General features: G+C 42.8%; 1 protein-coding gene across 8 annotated transcripts in view; it reads left to right on the top strand.

Moving 5' to 3' along the window:
* GBF1 (golgi brefeldin A resistant guanine nucleotide exchange factor 1) overlaps nucleotides 1-18,153 on the top strand; it is a 385,214-nt gene that overhangs the window by 325,317 nt on the left and 41,744 nt on the right. For 5 of the 8 annotated variants that reach the window (XM_073596624.1, XM_073596623.1, XM_073596622.1 and 2 more), the window contains 2 exons: nucleotides 9,743-9,948; nucleotides 15,768-15,918. In XM_073596624.1, coding sequence (XP_073452725.1) covers nucleotides 9,743-9,948; nucleotides 15,768-15,918 — 357 coding nt within the window. The remainder of the gene's footprint in view (nucleotides 1-9,742; nucleotides 9,949-15,767; nucleotides 15,919-18,153) is intronic. The other 3 variants (XM_073596625.1, XM_073596621.1, XM_073596619.1) reach the window with 1 other exon arrangement.

Genomic DNA, 18,153 nt, shown 5'->3' with positions numbered 1-18,153 from the left:
CTTTCAGAACACCAAACTCCTACTATTCCCGGACTATACAATGGAAACACAACGACAGAGGCGATTCTTTGATGCTGTAAAGGTGGCCCTGCGGAAGAGAGGTATAAAATATAGTGTTTTATTCCCGGCCAAATTAAGGGTGATTGATGGGGAAACAGCACGTTTCTTTACTAGCCCCAAGGATGCATCGGCTTGGTTGGACACTCTGCCCCCATAAGAAGATTACTCTGCAAGGTTGGTGCACTGATTTACCAGCTAAAATGTTTTCCTGTAGTAAATGTGCCTGACATGGATTATGTTAGTGTTCCCGGCTCCTGATGTTCCGCACAGCCGGCCCTTAGTGCAAATTGTATGCCTGGCCTTGGAACAGGGAATATATCAGTTACACCGCTCTTCAGTTCTCGTTAGTTGTTTACCTTCGGTTGGGACTACATTGGAACTCTCTATGGATCCCCTCGGTGCTGGACGAGGACGATGCCATTTTATGGTAACAGACTCTAAGAATGTGCCCCTGTTTAGGCAGGTAAATGCTGCAAGTCTCTTTTCTGCGTATGCCTGGTTACTTTTTTCTTTTTCTTTTTTCGGTTTCTTTTTTGTTCACTCCACTAGCTTCAAGAAGGAACTTATTACACTCACACATAACCCCTGGTATCAGGGAAGATGTGAGGTCTTTATCCAAGCTCACAACCCTAACTTAGGTTACTAACTCTAGTATTATGGGTGTTTTGGGATCCAGATGCTCCTCATGTTCACGAGGTGCATGGGGTGGGAGGGGGGGGGGGTTGTTTCGGGATGCTAATGTTTGGGCACCCACGTTAATTTTTTGTTTCGTTGTTTTTACTTATTATTTTTGTTTTCAAGAATGTAAATGCAAATTACGGTTGGTCTTTATATGCAAGTATATGTTGGCATTTCCCTATCACGCGGAGCCCAATTTTTTTGAGCTCTGTGGGATATGGATCTCCAATGTGGCCCGGGAGGGAAGAGTTTCCCCTTGAAATTAGTATCTGCGGATGCTCTTAAAATTTTGTCGTTTTTATTTTTATTGATGCACCTCTCCAATGGCTAAGTGTTTGGTGGTTTCTTGGAATGTGAGAGGCCTTAATTCGGCGGTTAAGCGTTCCCTGGTATCTGCCTACCTGCGGAGACTCCGCCCACAAGTGTGTATACTCCAGGAGACACATCTTGTCGGCTCTCGCATCCTTAGTCTAAAAAAAGGCTTGGGTAGGCGCGCATTATCATGCACCATACTCTAATTATGCAAGAGGCATTAGCATACTAGTGCATAGATCCCTTCCATTTCAGATTGTGGAGGTTAAGTTGGACCCGGGGGGCAGGTACATTCTCTTACATGCTTTAATCTCAGAAATTCCTTTTGTAATAGTGGGGATGTACCTGCCACCTCCGGCAGATGTTGCTGTTCTCCATGAACTTATGCAAAAGGTCACACTATACAATGTTGAAAATGTATTATTTATGGGTGATTTCAACTTGGCCCCTTCCAGAGACATTGATAGACTCCATGCTTCCGGACCACCCCAGCATAGACTCTCTCATTGGGCCTCCGCCTTCCACATGACAGACGTTTGGCGCCACTATCACCCTTCGGATAGGGTTTTCACATGTCTATCTACAACATACCGGACCATGTCCCGCATTGATTTGGCTTTTGCCTCCTCTGCATTACTTCGGAGGATCGAATCCTCTGAGATCCTTTCCAGAGGTATCTCGGATCATGCTCCGGTATCGGTTACTATCCGACTTTCCCATGTGATGGGTGAGAGAGTGTGGAGGCTGTCTAAATATTGGATTATGGACCCTGACATTCAAGAAGAGCTCCCTGAGGCTTTATGTAATTTTTGGCTAAACAATGATGTGTCCACTGGGCCTCTGGTACAGTGGGATGCCTTCAAGGCTTGGCTTAGGGGGGAGTATATGACCCGCATAGCAACCAAGAAGCGTGACTCTGTGCAGTCTCTGAGACACCTGGAGATGCAGGCGAAATTGAAGGAAGAGGAGTATATACAAAACCCTGATCAGAATCGCTATGTGCTCTGGCAGGACTCTCTGAGGGAATTGTCCCTTCTTAGAGTCGAGCTAACGCAAAAATCTATGCTGGATAGTGCACAGAGGGTATTTGAATTCGGTGATAAGAATGGAAGACTATTGGCCTGGTTAGCAAAGGGAAGGAATAATATGACCCATATTGGAAGGGTGAGGGCGCCAGATGGTCGCCTATTGATGACCCCGGTTGACATTAATGCAAAGTTCCTTGAGTTCTATCAAAATCTGTACTCATCTAGAGCAGACTTCAGCAGTGATGAGCTACTCCAGTATCTGGAGAGGATTCCCTTTCCCTCCTTGACAGCTGAGAAACGCGAGGAGTCGGATAGGGACATTTCCTTAGAGGAAGTTCAGGAGGCACTGGGTGCTATGCAATCTGGAAAGTCCCCTGGACCGGATGGCATCCCCATAGAATTTTAGGCCACATACCAGGATCTCCTAGCACCTAGGCTTACCTCGCTACTGCTGCGGTCTGCGGAACTGGGATCCATCCCAGAATCGTTCTCCGAAGCGATTGTCGTATTGGTGCCCAAGCCTGGCAAGGACCCTGAGGAATGCGCCTCTTACCGGCCTATCTCCCTTATCAATGCTGATGCTAAATTGTTGGCAAAAATACTGGCTATTAGAATTGGCAGGGTGATAGAAGACCTAGTGCAGATTGACCAGACTGGTTTTAATGCCGGGTAAGGATACCGATATCAATATCCGTCGCTTATTCCTGAATCTGGCTACCGCCCATGATAATAGAGGAACTAGAGTCATAGCCTCTCTGGACGCAGAAAAGGCTTTTGACTCTGTTGAGTGGGAGTATTTATGGGCGATAATGCAGAAATTTGGAATAGGACCTCGTTTCATGCAATGGCTCCGTGTCCTGTACAAAGGCCCTAGGGCAAGGATTTGAGAAAATGATACCCTTTCAGATTTCTTTCTCCTTCAGAGGGGTACCCGGCAGGGTTGTCCCCTCTCCCCCAGCTTGTTTGCGCTGGCCTTGGAGCCCCTGGCGATCTTGGTCCGGGAATCCAACCGCATAATGGGACTCAAGATTGGCCCTCTGGAGGAGAAGATATCATTATACGCTGATGACACCCTGCTTTACCTGCAAGATGCCAATGCTTCTTTGGAGGCTGCTCTGGAGGCCTTTGACGAATTTGGGCAATTCTCAGGGATACGTATAAATTGGACCAAATCAGTCCTCTTCCCTTTAGATGGACGGGCAAAAGAGTTGGCACCTCAGACGGCATTGAGATGGGTGGAAGAATTTACGTACCTTGGTATAAGAATAGCGAGAGAGCCCCAGGCATATCAGCGCCTCAACCTATTCCCAGTAGTTGCGCAACTGAAAGAGCACTGTTCCCGATGGGCCAATCTTCCCCTGAATCTACTTGGGAGGATCAATGTTTTAAAAATGATATACCTACCCAAGCTCAATTATATATTTCGAAATTGGCCAACGTGGATACCCCAAGTTTTTTTTAAGAATCTAGATACGTGTATTGGCTCCTTTTTGTGGAGGGGATCATCTCCACGTATAGCACGATCCACTTTACAGCTCCCTGTGAGTTATGGAGGCCTAGCCTTACCTAACCTGATGGTGTACTACTGGGCGGCCGTCCTGGTCACGGTCAGGTGGTGGTTCGAACAATCCAGAACCAACGCGGCGGTGTGTCTTGAGGCGGCTATCGTGGGATCCCTTACTGAACTAAGTAACCTGGCCTACCGAGGGGCTTCATCGTACCCCTCCTTGCCTGCTCCTACTGGGGCTACTTTGCGAGTCTGGGGAATGGCTAGGAAAAGGTTCTTAGCCACCAACCAATGGTCTCCATACTGCCCGTTGTGGGGGAACTCAGCCCTCCCGCATTTTCGGACCGTTCCGGATCCGCAGGTGTGGGCTAGGTCAAGGTTTTAAAAGATATTATGGCATCAGGATCCCTTATCCCCTTCCGTGCACTAGCGATTAAACATAATCTCCCGGGGTGGATGTTTTTCCGCTATTATCAGCTGCGACATGCCTTTCAAGCGCAGTTTCCGATCCCGCCTATTATTCAGGCTGATGCGGTTGAGGAGTTGCTCTCACAAGAAGATCTGCAAAAGCCCTTGTCTACGCTATACTTTACATTACTTAAGAAAGGCTCGCCCAAGATGGAGGCCTTGTGGATTAAGTGGAGGACAGACATCCCGACCTTAGACAGGGAATCATGGGACGAGTGCTTTGAAAATACTGATCTCCTCTAGGGATAAATTAATCCAGACCAAATTCCTGCACAGGGTATACTTCACACCTCAGAGATTGCACAGAACGTTTCCACAGAGGTCCTTGAATTGTCCGCAGTGCCAGTCACCGGACAGTGACTATATTCACATGTTTTGGAACTGTCCTAGACTCTCCAGATACTGGGCTGCTATAGAGGAATTTGTAAATGTCCGACTACAGTTGGAAATTTCTCTATCGGCAGAGTTGGCTCTGTTGGGTATTCAAGACGACGAACAGAGACCTCGCTATACCAAATTATTATTGGCCCTATTACTATTCTATGCTAAAAAAAGTAAAAAAGTGATTCTGCTGAAGTGGACATCTAGTCGGCCCCCCACAATAGGAGACTGGGAGAACTCGATAAATGCAGTTATACCTCTTTATAAATTAACTTATATAAATAGAGGGTGTCCCCAAAAATTCGCCAAAGTCTGGCAACCGTGGACTAACCCGATCTGACCTCCCCCTCTATGTCTCTGGATGCTCTAAGGTTGGGCAATATATGTAGTGTGAGATGGGCATGCTGCCTCCTGTCACCCCCCCCCCCCCCTCTCTGTATCGAGCAGTTGATTTCTATATGCTATGATGCTGCCCCTCCCCCTGTCTGGTGACATTGTCATGGAATAATACTTAATGCTAAGCTAACACTGTCTGCTGTTTACTATCTATACGTTGCATAACTGTATTGTGTATTTGGAATACTAGTTTCGCTTATTGTATTCTGTACATTATATTTTCTCAAATAAAGACCAATCTTGTTGTTAAAAAACTTGCTTCTGTCATTGCTGCACCTCTGAAAAGTGATTCATGGTGGATAACCTTTCATAAGTATTTGACAAGTGTCTGGAAGGTGAAATGTTGCCTCCTGGATGCCCATTTTACCTCTGGGATGAACAGCAGTAAAAATGTTGATCAACCACCTGTTTTAGCTCCCTCCAGCTGCAAGGGTAGACGAGGCCTTTGTGAGTAGGCTGGTTGGGTTGAGCCCTGAGAAGCACGTTGTTTATTTTATTCACTGTAACGGGTGCCCTCAGCTCTTAACCTACTAACAGTTCTTGGCTGTCAGTCTGTTTTGGAGGATCCTCATGTATGCCTGCCTGTCAGTTTGGAGAGGGGGTACTGGAGACTCCGCTGGTGCAGGGTAGTCTTTGTCATTTGAAGGGTTTCGTTTACCAGTCAACATATACATTACCTTTCTATTGGAGGGTCATTCTAACTGAAGCCCAGGCAATGCCATGGCGGTGGTGTACATCATTCATCTGGAAGGAATCAGATGTCTCTCTGTGGCAAAGAGGTAGATTGGATCCTGTAATGGGCAGAATTTCACCGTCTAACCTTGTCAGATGTGTGAATTGTTGGTGTAGACAATTGACAGAATTCCTCAGCCAGGAGATCCTTGAACCTGGAGTATGGTCACTACACCTAGAGATGTTCCAGGACCTGTGCTGCAGGTGGGAAACGCTGTATGTGGACCTCCAGGTTCAACAACAAACTGTCAAAAAGAAATTGCAGTGGGTGGATGAGATTTCCACCCTCCAAAAACGATTACCTTAAGAGACTAAGCGGCATATACCAGATAATGTATAAAAAATCAATTTTACTGAAGTTTAAAATCACTCAATGGTGGAAGACTACCAGCGATACAATCTGGCCCCCATTCTACATAAATTTAAGCTTAAGGGGACCATCTGGACAAAACTGCCCTTATCGGTTGTAGGCCGTGCAAACCGCATATAAAAATATTTGGGCCCCTCAATTATTGTACGTCAACACAACTCGCCCATCTGGATATCCCTAGAATGGATTAAACAGATGCGCTGTTTCACATGTTGCTATGGAAAGGTAAAAACCCTAGGATCAAATTTTCCACTCGTCAGTTGACTAAGGATAGGGGTGGCCTAGCGGTTCCTCAGCCAAGAATGTATTTCATGGCTTCCCAATTGCAGCACTTCGCTGGCTGGGGACTGATGAATTGGGCAGATTCTATACAGGCCCTCCTACTGAGTCCTAATCCCCGCTATCACCTTTTGACCCAGTTAAAATCAGGGGCTTTTGCCTGCTCCCAGTATGACCCAACCCTGACAATAATGAATAAAGTATGGCAGGAAATGAAGCACATATTGAAATATGAAGGGGTCTCTGAGTATGCACCGCTTTGGGGGAATAGAAGTTTTGAAGAGTTGTTTAAACTGGAGGGTTTTGAACGCTGGCGCACTCAAGGGCCTCAATGTATAGCACAAATTTACTCTCAAACCATACTGAAATCATTTAGGGAACTGCAGGAGGCCTTTCAAATCCCCCGCCAGGACTTCTTTAAATACCTTCAACTACGCCATGCATTGCAGGCTCAGATTAAATGCGTTAATTTAGATGTAGATCCTATGCCACTTTTAACCTCTCTAACAGGGGCTACTGAGAAAAAAAGGCCTTTATATCATCTTTATATGGCCAACTAATGTCCAGTCTTCAGGATGTACCTGATTGGCCAGGTAGGAGAGGGTGGGAGAAGGATATAGGAGTTGTATCGGATGATTATTGGCAAACTATTCTGGAAAATGTACCCTCTTTGTCACTCATCTGCACAGCGCCTGATCCAGCTGTTTATCAGTCACAGAACATATAGGACCCAGTTAAAGCTGTTTAAATGGGGTAGGAGAGACACTTCGGAGTGCACGTGTTGTCAGCAATCTTCTGCAGATTTACTTCATATGCTGTGGATGTGTCCCAAACTGGTTAGGTATTGGCGTGAGGTGGTGCGCACAATTCTCAGTGCTTTCCTTACACATGTTGACCTGGACCCTATGATATGCCTATTGGGTTGGTTGGATGAGGAACTGTTTTTACCTGAAAGAATAGTACCTAGTAATAGATTGTTGTTTATAGCGCAAAACTTATTGCCATGAAATGGTTGTCACCCAGCCCTCCATTATTTGAGGAATGGCGTTTTCAGGTGAATGATGCCCTCATGAAAGAATAGGTCTACCGGAATAGGGGGCACGCCGCATACATTTTACAAACTGTGGGGGCCATGCCTAGCAGCTCCTGGTCTGGTTCCATTATCACTGGTCTCATTCAGGTTGCTGCAAAGTGGATAACTCTGGTGTGATGCAAATAATTTTGGGTTATATCGATGTGTACTAGCTAATCTCTCAAATATTAACCAAGCAGCTAGGTAGAAATATGTTGCTTAATACAAATAAAAGATGGTTGCTTAAACATGAGAACTGAGATGGGACATTTTAGCCAGTGGAGGTAGAGATTCTGGAAGCATGAAAGTCATGGTGTGACAGTCGTGATGTTAAATAACCTATGATAGTATACAACCCTATACATATAATCTCTGAGCAGTCCATATTCGATTGTGTGTGTAAGACTATGCTAATGTAGGGTTGGATGTCTAGGTATATGTGCAATATTAATTGCATGTGAAATGTCAGTTAGTGTATTATGCACCACTAATTTTTTATTTTGTTATATTTTTGTTTTGGTTGGTTGTATGTATGCAGAAACAAAAATTTCAATAAAAATTGTCAAACAAAAAAACCCCAATAGCAATATCAAATGCAAAAAGATATAAACACCTTACATCCATCCCTGTTTAAAGTGGAAGTAAACCCTCTTTTCGTTTTCGAAACAGAATATGGTTGGTAGTACCCTGCAAGGCACCTCCATCCCCATTGTGCATACAAATAGAGTTTTGCCCATTGGGACTTTAAATGAAGTGCCACTTAAAGTGTTACTAAACACACAAACGTAAAATCAGCCTCTGTATGCAGTAAAGCATGAATCAAAAAAGAAAAAATTACCGCGCTAACACAGAAACATGTAACACGATGAAATAGCTGCAGTTCTAAAATTGTGAGATATGCACAATCAATAAGATAATAGATAAACATGAACCGCGCTGCAGACAGATATAATATGATATAGATAGATCCCTAAAGGACCCACATAAATGTCAGAAATAAACACTGAAAACAACCTAAGTGATAAAGGAAAGAGATAACAAAAATAATGAAAAATCCCAGCAGTGAAATGAAGTCCAAATATAAAATCCCAATATTGTCCAATAAGGGTGCAATAAGGCTAACAAATCCACCATGTGAAAAATCCACCACCAAGTAAATTGAACGCTTACCAAAGGCAATCTGTAAATCAGCTTGTAAATAGACCAGGTGCACGGTCAGTGATACCGTCCTGATATGACTTCACAGTGTGGAGAAAGGCTCTCTGATGTTGTTGGCTCCATCGCTCAAATCAACTTCCCTCCTTCCTCCCTGGGAGCCACCTTTATTCATATAAACAATGGAAATCACAAACAGGAAGTTTACAGCTTGCCTTTGGTAAACGTTCAATTTACCTGGTGGTGGATTTTTCACATAGGGTCATCTGAAGGATTTGTTAGCCTTATTGGACAAATTTGGGATTTTATATTTGGACTTAATTTCACTGCTGGGATTTTTTATTATTTTTTTTATTGTTTTATCTCTTTCCTATATCACTTCAGTGTTTATTTCTGACATTTATGTGGGTCCTTTAGGGATCTATCTATATCATATGCAGTAAAGCATGCTTGTTATAATCCCTGTGGAACTTAAGGGGTTAATCCTCTGTGTAAAAAGGCTGTTTGATCCTGTCTTCTCTGATCCTCCTCGTCTTTTACTGTCCCCAATCCATCATGCTCAGCTTGGTCTGTATTGCTAGAGCGTGTTTTTTTTTGTTTTTTTGGGGAGGGTGCATGTGATCAACACAGGACCATTCGGCAGTGTCCAGACAAAGTCAGGGGTCATGCAGCCTCATAGGACAATCAGAGGAGAATGAATACGCCTACAAAACTTTAACCAGTGCTTGCCTGGATACTGATAGAAGTCACAAGACTGCTAGATACCGCTGATGATAAAATGTATTTAGCAGTTTATATTTACTAAAATAATTGCAACTTCATGTTTTGTGTACTGTGGGAGACCAGCTATAGTGAATGCAGGGTCCTGGGTTTAGTAACACTTTAAGAAAAGAATTTTCAGTCAGTACAAAAATCCTATGTTTAATTTGTTTAGATTATGAGAATGAATACACCACTATTTATGTGTCATTTGTTCAGGTGTATCATCTTTATCTATTTGCATTGTTGAGTCAAGATCTTAGGCTTGCCTGTTCAAATATATTGAACAAGTCAACAAAGTGTACCTAATTTTCACATTTAAAGAATGAACAGTGTTTGTTAGACTGCAGAGTGTTTTCATTGTTGTTACTATTTGACTTTAAAATAATCGTTATCACAAAAACACTATTTGGTTTGTGGGTTGTTAATGTTTCAAAAATGTGCCATAGACACACATACTTGTTCAGAGCAGATTTTGATCAGCATTCAGATACCACTAATCCCTTTAATGCCAAATGTATCTCTCCAAATTGTGTGTTTTAAAGGGTACAAATCACAGGATAAGAGAGCGAAGAGCCATAAGTATGACAATAAAGCTAGCCGTTTCAAGAAGAAAAGTAAAGAGAAAGAGAATACATTGCGCCGCTCAAGAGTCTCCAACCAGCGTCAGTATCGTTCTCACAGCGATGATGAGGAAGACGAGACTGTGCCAGCTAGTTACCACACTGTGTCATTACAGGTTAGTCACGACGTAAGTATGGCAGGCCTTTCCTCCTCCTTCTTCATATTTTCCCTTGTGTACTGAATTAGACAAGACAATGGGGACTTCTTGATTTCTTCAGCAAATTGTTACCTGTGTTTCATCTTTGCTGAGACATGACTTTTCTGCTGATTAACAGATCTGTTGTCTTCAAAGCATTTGTGCTACTTTTCTGAATGGATCTGCCTCTACAATAGAACTAACAAATAAACATTTTTATAATGTAGCTGATGACATTGAAATACCTTCTGTTCTTAGAAGGCAATTTTGTATTTTAGTGAGTGTTTTTTTTTTTTTTTTTTTTTGGTTCCTTTTGGCTCACTTGCCACAACCTAACTTGTTAAAGTTGTATGTCATAGGTGGCTTACTACAATGCCCTGTTTGAAAATCAAGTTGCTTAGGGTCACCCAGGGGCTCTTTATTTGTCAGAGCTTCTCTGCCCTGCAGAAAACTCTGAGGAAATGGCCAATCCCTCCCTCTCTCTTGGTGTTAACCAAACATTTATCACTATAGTTGGTTGGACAAGATGTTCCAAAAACCATGACAGCTCCAAAAGCAGACAGCACATTGCTGGATTTTAAATATTATAGGCTTAATTACCTACCCATTGCTCTCAGGAAGGCTCCTGCTTTATTGTTGACCATGTTAATAGAAAACTGCACTTAAAAGTAGAACTATACCCATAACAGGTTTATAGCAGAGTTTGTTCTTTATAAAAAAAACCTACGTTCCACTACCAAAATGAGTGTGTGCTGTAAATTGCCTCCAGCATTGCTCCTTTTTCTGCTTTCTGAAAGCTGCTATTTTGTTGAAGCCTAGAGTAGTAATTTCCTTATTGAAAACTCTGCCCCTCTCCTAAAGCCAGCCATAGACAGCTGGAATCTCAACCTCTTCAGCAGGGACCGGCTGAGATTCGAATCATGTATGAGCTAAGTTGATTGACCGAACAACTTGGGTACAACCTGCATGTCAGCTTTTTCATGCGATTTATTGCCAGCAACTATAGTCGCTAGCAATAATTACTGTGTGCTCTCCCGTGGTTGCAGGAAAGATGATCACACCATCTATGGCCGGCTTTAATCTCAAAGCCTTTCTGCAATTAAAACGTGTGCGTTTCTAGCCATTATTTTGGGTCTTGGCTCAGCTGGAGAGGAAGGCTGCAGAGGTTTTACAGTGTTGAAGTTCATTCATAGTATTGCCCTGCCAGGAAGAAAGGAAAAAATATAAGGGAGATAAAATAACACACTATCCTTGTAAGTTTAAAGGCTCAAGGTTTTTTACCTTTTTGCATTCTGTTCTGTGTAGTAGCCCCCCCAATACTTACCTGAGCCCAATCTCGATCCAGCGATGTGCACGAGAACCTTGCTCTCCGGGGACTCTCCCTCCTCACTGGCAGAGCCAATGGCTCCCACTGCTTTCGATCACCACCAGTGAACCAATGAGGAGAGAAGGGGCGGGGACCACAGCTGTGTGTGTGTGAATAGACATACAGAGCAGCGGCTTTGGAGCGCTTCTGCTTGGGTGCCCCCATTGCAAGCTGCTTGCTCTTGGAGCAGTCAACAGGAGGGAGAGGCCTGGAGCGCTGCCGTGGGACCCGAAAAGAGGAGGATTGAGGCTGCTCTGTGCAAAACCACTGCACAAAACAGGTAAAATGTTTTTTTATTTTTTTAATTCTTACTTTTAATATCACTTTAATTCTTGTGTCTTTCTGGCAGCAGAGTTTGTCCTGTCACTTCTCCGGCCTTTCTTTTCTCTCTCCCTAATCCCTCAGCACAGTCTGTGCCAATTCTGTTTCCTTCGCCCTCAGCTGCAGTAAATCTTTAGGCTGTCAGCTGGTCGGCCTCTAGTGACTCACTGTTTATTGGCACAGTGCCGAGAATACAGGACATCTGTGGCTGTGCAACAACGCATTACTGGATTTTAAACCGTAATAGGCACCTTTTTTTTTTTTTTTTTTTATTTTACATAGAGTGGATATAGAAAAGCATCTCCCCCTTGAAAATTAATCACACTTTGTTGCTTTGCAGCCTGAAATGAAGACACGCGTTATCTGTTTTATCCAGCTGTATTTACTAATGTAACTTATAACATCCTAGTGAAATATATAACACCAGCCTGTCAGAAAAAACAAAAACAGAATCGCTAAGTTGGAAAAAGGATCACCACCCTCCTAAAAATGACTTGTTAACTCAATCAGGTGTAGCTAATCACCTTCTCAGTGATGCACAAAACTATTTAACTTTCAACTGTGATCAGCTGTGGTCATTTTGATTAGCTCAGCACGAGAAGAGTTTTTCTGGAGCATTTCAGTCCCTGGTAGTGTAACTTAAGCAAACAGCTATGAGTTTTAAAAATGTTAAAGTCTTTATCAATGCCTAGAAGCACCGTGAAGTCTATTATTAAGAATTGGAATTTACTTGGTACAACACAGACCCTCCCGGGATCAAGATGTTGCTTCAAACTGGATGAAAAAACCAGGACACCCGTGAGATAGGCTTTCAAGAGGCCTACAGCAACTCTGAAGCAGTTGCAGGAATTTGACAGAGTGGTTATTGTGTGCATGTAACAACAATCTCACAAATTCTCCACAAATATGGCTTGTATGGAAGGGTTGTAAGAAAAAAGCCACTCCTCAAGAAAGGCCACATGCAGTCAAGACTGAGCTTTGTCAAAACACACCTTGAAGATTCTGAGGCCACATGGAAAAAGGTGTTAGGGTTAGATGAGACTAAAATTTAATTATTTGGCCTCAACACCAAATGAAATGTCTGGCGGAAATCCAATACAGCTCACCATCCAAAGAACACAATTCCTACAGTAAAGCACGAAGGTTGTAATATCCTGTTTATGGGAGTTTTTCTCTGCAGCACTTGTCAGGATAGAAGGAAAAATGGGATGGGGCAAAATACCATCAAATTCTCGAAGAAAATCTGCTGCCCTCTGCCAGAAAGTTGTCAATTGGGAAGAAGGTTTACCTTCAAACCTGACAATGACCCAAAGTATATAGCAAAAATTACCAGTGCTTGAAAGAGAAAAAGGTGAATGTCCTTGATTGGCCTAGTCAGAGCCCAGACTTAAACACGTTAGAAATCTGTGGAATGACTTGAAGACTGCAGCCCACAAACAGCTACCATCACATTTGTCTGAGCTTGAACATTCTGCAAATAAGACTGGGCAAATATGGCAAAGTCTAGATGTGTAAAGTTAGTGGAGACATATCCCAACAGACTAAAGGCTGTTATCTAAAACAAAAGTTGGCTCAACAAAATACTGACACAAGGAGGTGATCCCTTATCCAACACAGTGATTGTGTTTTTTTTTTTTTTTTTTTCTGACATGTTGGGGTTCTATCTTTCACTTGGATTGTTTAAGTTGCACTGAGTAAATACAACTGGATAAAACAAAAACGGTGTCTCTTAATTTCAGGCTGCAAAGCAACAAAATGTGATCATTGTAAAGGGGGTGATTTTTTTTTTCTATACCCACTGTAGCTATACCTGTAAAAGGGGCCAGCATGAAGTAATCTATCAGGGCTTTAGTTTCTAACTACAGTTCCAGAAATACAGTGCCTGCCATTGTCAACATCTGGATGCTAGTGTCCTGGCTGCTTTGCTGACTCTCTGGATTCATGCTTTGACTCACTGGGCTTGCAAGAAATATGGAGATTAGCAGTGATGACATCTAGGTAACCAGCATTTTCTGTAGGAGAGCTCTGTAAAGGTAGTATCCAGGTTTCTCTCATGTAACCAGTTCTGACTTAACCAAAGTGGTCTAAAGAATGATTTGCATGGCTTCACCTACTCTTCTGAACCAAAGACTATACCACTTGCTTCTAGATTTGTCTGGAAATTGATGGCGGCATGCGAATAACTTCTGTTCGAAGAAGGAAGTTCTGTACTACATGCTGTATGTTTAGTTTTCATCAATTGCCCCTGACTGTGAGATGAGGGAATGACAACAAAACGGAGTGAACAGTTAGGTACATAGGTGGGAATATGCCATCCAGACACCAATTTCAAGCCTCCATTTATGCAGTGATAGAGGTCTTTATGCTCCAATAAGGAGCATCACTTATGTGTGTCTTTATTTCTGTGATGTTAATCACCTTTACTCTGTTTTTGGTGAAGGATGCTTGATTCTTTGTGGCCCTTTGGTGTGAAAATTATAATTCTAAATTATAAATGTCCTTTCTTTCTGGAAATTGTTTACCACTATCTATGGAGCTACTTCTCCCTTCACTTTGAGGAGGACATGGCCTGTATAATTGTAGGTTATATGAGTGAATGTGTGTCTTGAGCTTGTGAATTTTATTCCAGTTCAGTGTTAAACAAATAAGGTAGACCATTTCCATCCAGAATTAATCAGGACTTTGCAGAAGCTATTTCTATGTTTTCAGCAGGAACATATCTACAATTGAGGTTTATCCACCCAGAAACAGAAAATTGTGGATTAAAGGAGGAAGGACTGTCGGGCATTTACATCATCCCTTGCTCCTACTCCCTTCATGTCCTCTACACAACTGTTGAGAAGGTCATACATATTCCTGTTCAAATGCATCACTATTTTAACAGAAGAGCAGCTGGAATTGCTATTCTTCCCTTTATAGGAGACATATAATGATAAAAATACAGGGATTACTATCCCTGACAATGATAAATGATTGGCTGATATGGTGGCCCAATAACTTTAATACTTTGAGTCAGTGACCCAGAACAAGTTTGCAGTTTAGCAGTCTGAGAAAAGTCAGCTGTCCTCATCAGTATTCTTGGTCAGGATCAGTGATTCAAAGTATTGTTGCCAGAGAATCAACAGTACAGACCAGCATGTAGCATTTTCAGATCACAGCTTCCATGGTTTTTTTTCATAGTGCACAAAACAGCTCTGAATAATAATCCATAGCGCATGGCAAACCGCATGCCCAAAGCCTTGTTGGGGACCATAATCTGTCACCCTCATATAATACCATTCTAACATCTTTACCCAGTCAAATTGACCGTTCAAGCCTTCTTGTTATTGTGTGTCCCAAATTAACATCTGTCCCAGACTCCATGGGCCTATGGTCCCGGATGGTTTCACAAACTTTTACAGCTCCCATCATGTTCTTCGGCAATCAGAATCTGATGTGACCCATTACAGAACACCATAGCAGTTGGATTATTGGGAGTTACATGTGTGGCTATAATGCTGCAGTATGTTTGACACTCATAAGATCAGACTGATTGATTTGGATGGGTGTCAAAACTTCTTCACTGTCACAGATTGAGTCTAGTTGAAGGTGACTACTGTTATCCAGTCTAGTCAAAAAACACTTCCAGCAGCTTAGTGTAGTCAAATGTGTTTTTTATACATTTTCTAAGGCTAATGTAATCGCAGCTGGAGTGACAAGCATCAGTGGCAAATGAAAGCACAGAGCGACTGAGTAGATGAGATTTTAGGGCCCTTTCCCACTGATGTACTTTTGATGCATTCCCATTGACTTACAATGGAAGGTGCCTTTTTGGTGCGCTATTAAACTTGGACTTTTCCAAGCGCAGCTGCAATGTGAACAGTTACATAGGATTTATTTAGGCATTGTTTTCATGCACTTTTATCACCCTGGCAAAGCACTGCAAAAGCGCACCAGTCTGAGAGAGGCCTTATGGTGGGATAACTTTTAAAATTACGCAACTGCATTAAAAAGGAAATGCAGATACACTGTGTGTATTTATTGGACAACTGTAGTAAACAATACATGTTACACAGGCATATTCCTAACTTAAATTAATGTCACAGATCTTGCATATTTCATTTATTTTTCATTTTGATTTTAGCTTCTTGACTTGATGCATACACTTCATACAAGAGCTGCAACCATTTACAGTTCCTGGGCAGAGGAACAGCGCCATCTTGAGACTGCAGGAGAAAAGATCACAGCCGATGCTAGAACTTTGTGGTCAAACTGCTGGTGTCCATTGCTGCAGGGTGAGAAATGTGTAATGGTACAAAAAAAAAAAAAAAAACCTTTTTAGAAATGTTCACTTTTTCTAGCTGTATTTTACACAGTAAATTCAATTTTTAACAAAGAAAAGGTCTCTAATATCTTTAGTCCATATGCTTATTGCTATTTATTTATTTCAGGTACTTATATAGCGCCATCAATTTACGCAGCTCTTTACATAGACTTTGTACATTCACATTAGTCCCTACCCTCAAAGAGCCTACACTGAACCATGTTCACTTTGTGACATAAGCTTCCCTATTTTATTTTATTTCAGAGGTCCGTGTGCACAAACAGGGCTGTGTTGCCCATAAGGCATAATTACTATAGTAGCTTGACAGCACCAAATGCCAACATTATACAGGCGGTCCCCGGGTTATAAACAAGATAGGGACTGTAGGTTTGTTCTTAATGAATTTGTATGTAAGTCGGAACAGGTACATTTTTTTAAATGTGTAGCTCCAGCCAAAAGAATAATTACCTTTTTTTGGATAGCATAGGGAAGGGTTAACACCCTCTAACATTTGTTTTGCTGTCTGTGCCCCTGTTCAGAATATTTCCCCTCAATTTCTGTCCCTATGACGATTAGATTTTGAAAATGTTGGGTTGTTGTTGAAATAAGGATTGATGATAACGTTTCAGTGGAGACATCCTATTCCCATAATAACTTACAGGAGTGAATTTCCCTTCTTAGGGGTAGATTTCCTCTCACTTGGGACCTGTTGTCTCCCTCCGTATGTAAGTCAGATGTTTGTAACCCGGGGACTGCCTGTACAGTTTTTTCCTTTCTAATGTGTCCTAACTCTAGCCAGTTCGGCCAGTCATAGACTGTTTGAACCCTGCATGGGCAGGCTGAATGTACTAAGTTGATCGATCAACTTGGGTACAAACAGCCTGCCGATTTTACATGCAATTATCGCTAGTGGCTGGTACAGCCACTAGCCATAATCACTGTCTTCTCCTGGTGGGCATGGCTCCACCTGCCCCGCCCCACCAGGAGAATACAATGGCTCAGCGGGAGGGAGTCCTCTGTCAACACTGTTGATGGGGGAACCCGTGGTTGCAGAAAAATTTGCTCCGTGCATGGCCTGCATTGCAGTGCATGCCAAATTGAAGATGAGATTCTTTGTTGGTGGGAAGAGGGTGTTAAGAGGAGTCATAAAAGTTTTTAAAGGCTCAGTCATTGCGTTCCAGTGACAGGCTTTTTCCTGCACAATAACAAACCTATACATAGAAGTGCTTTATTAATTTCATGTGTTTTGATATACACAGACAAAACTTGGTGCCTGCTCTGCAGGGATGGATACTGGAGCCTGTTGGGAGTGTGCTTTAAATGCATCTTTGTATATCTGATTTTGGCTACCTGTAGACACGATCCATATGTTTTTGGATATGCTATCTACATTGATTCAGGGTCCCACCCTTTACCCGCCAGCATACTGCTTTTTGCCATGTGAAAAAGATGTCTGGATCACCATTGTTTTTGAGAGAAACTGCACAGGCTGCCAGCATCTCTCCTCCTCCTGTATTTTTTTTCCATAAAAGTAAATCTGCCTTCTGGCCAAGCAAGGCTGTCATGGGTAGTCATCTCAAGTCTACATATCCAACTGCCTTGTGAAATCTATGGGCAGCTTTATTTAAAGAGGTTGTAAACTCTCAAGGTTTTTCACCTTAAAGCGGAGTTCCGCTAAAAAAAAAAAATAAATAAGTCAGCAGCTACAAATACTGCAGCTACTGACTTTTAATAATCAGACGCTTACCTGTCCCAGGGTCCAGCGATGCGGGGGATCGAAGCCCCGCTCGTTTCCCCCTCCTCTCTGCGGCACCGGCATTGTAACTGCTCATGTGCGAACCGTGACTAGCCGCGCAATCATCTGGGACCTGTGACGTGTCCCAGATGATTGCCCAGAGGGAGGGGGGGAGAGGTAAGCTTCCTTCTGGCACTGAGGGTGCATCAGAAGGAAGTGGGAGCTGGAACCCTCTGAAAAGAAATGTGGCACGTCAGGGGGTCACCTTCTCTTAAAGTGGAAGTTCCATTTTTGGGTGCAACTCCACTTTAATGCATTCTATGAACTAAGGTGAAAAACCGTCTGTAGTGCAGCAGCCCCCTAGAGCCCCCCTTTTACTTATTTGAACCCGATTGTTCTATTGACAGGGACGAGCACATCAGCTCAATGGATGTAGCAGCAGGACTCAGGAGCGCGCCTGCATGAGTGCCC

Source organism: Aquarana catesbeiana, linkage group LG08, assembly GCF_042186555.1.
Source record: "Aquarana catesbeiana isolate 2022-GZ linkage group LG08, ASM4218655v1, whole genome shotgun sequence".
Lineage (NCBI taxonomy): Eukaryota > Metazoa > Chordata > Amphibia > Anura > Ranidae > Aquarana > Aquarana catesbeiana.
Note: the sequence above shows the minus strand (reverse complement) of the source record. Positions and strands in the feature narration are given on the sequence as shown.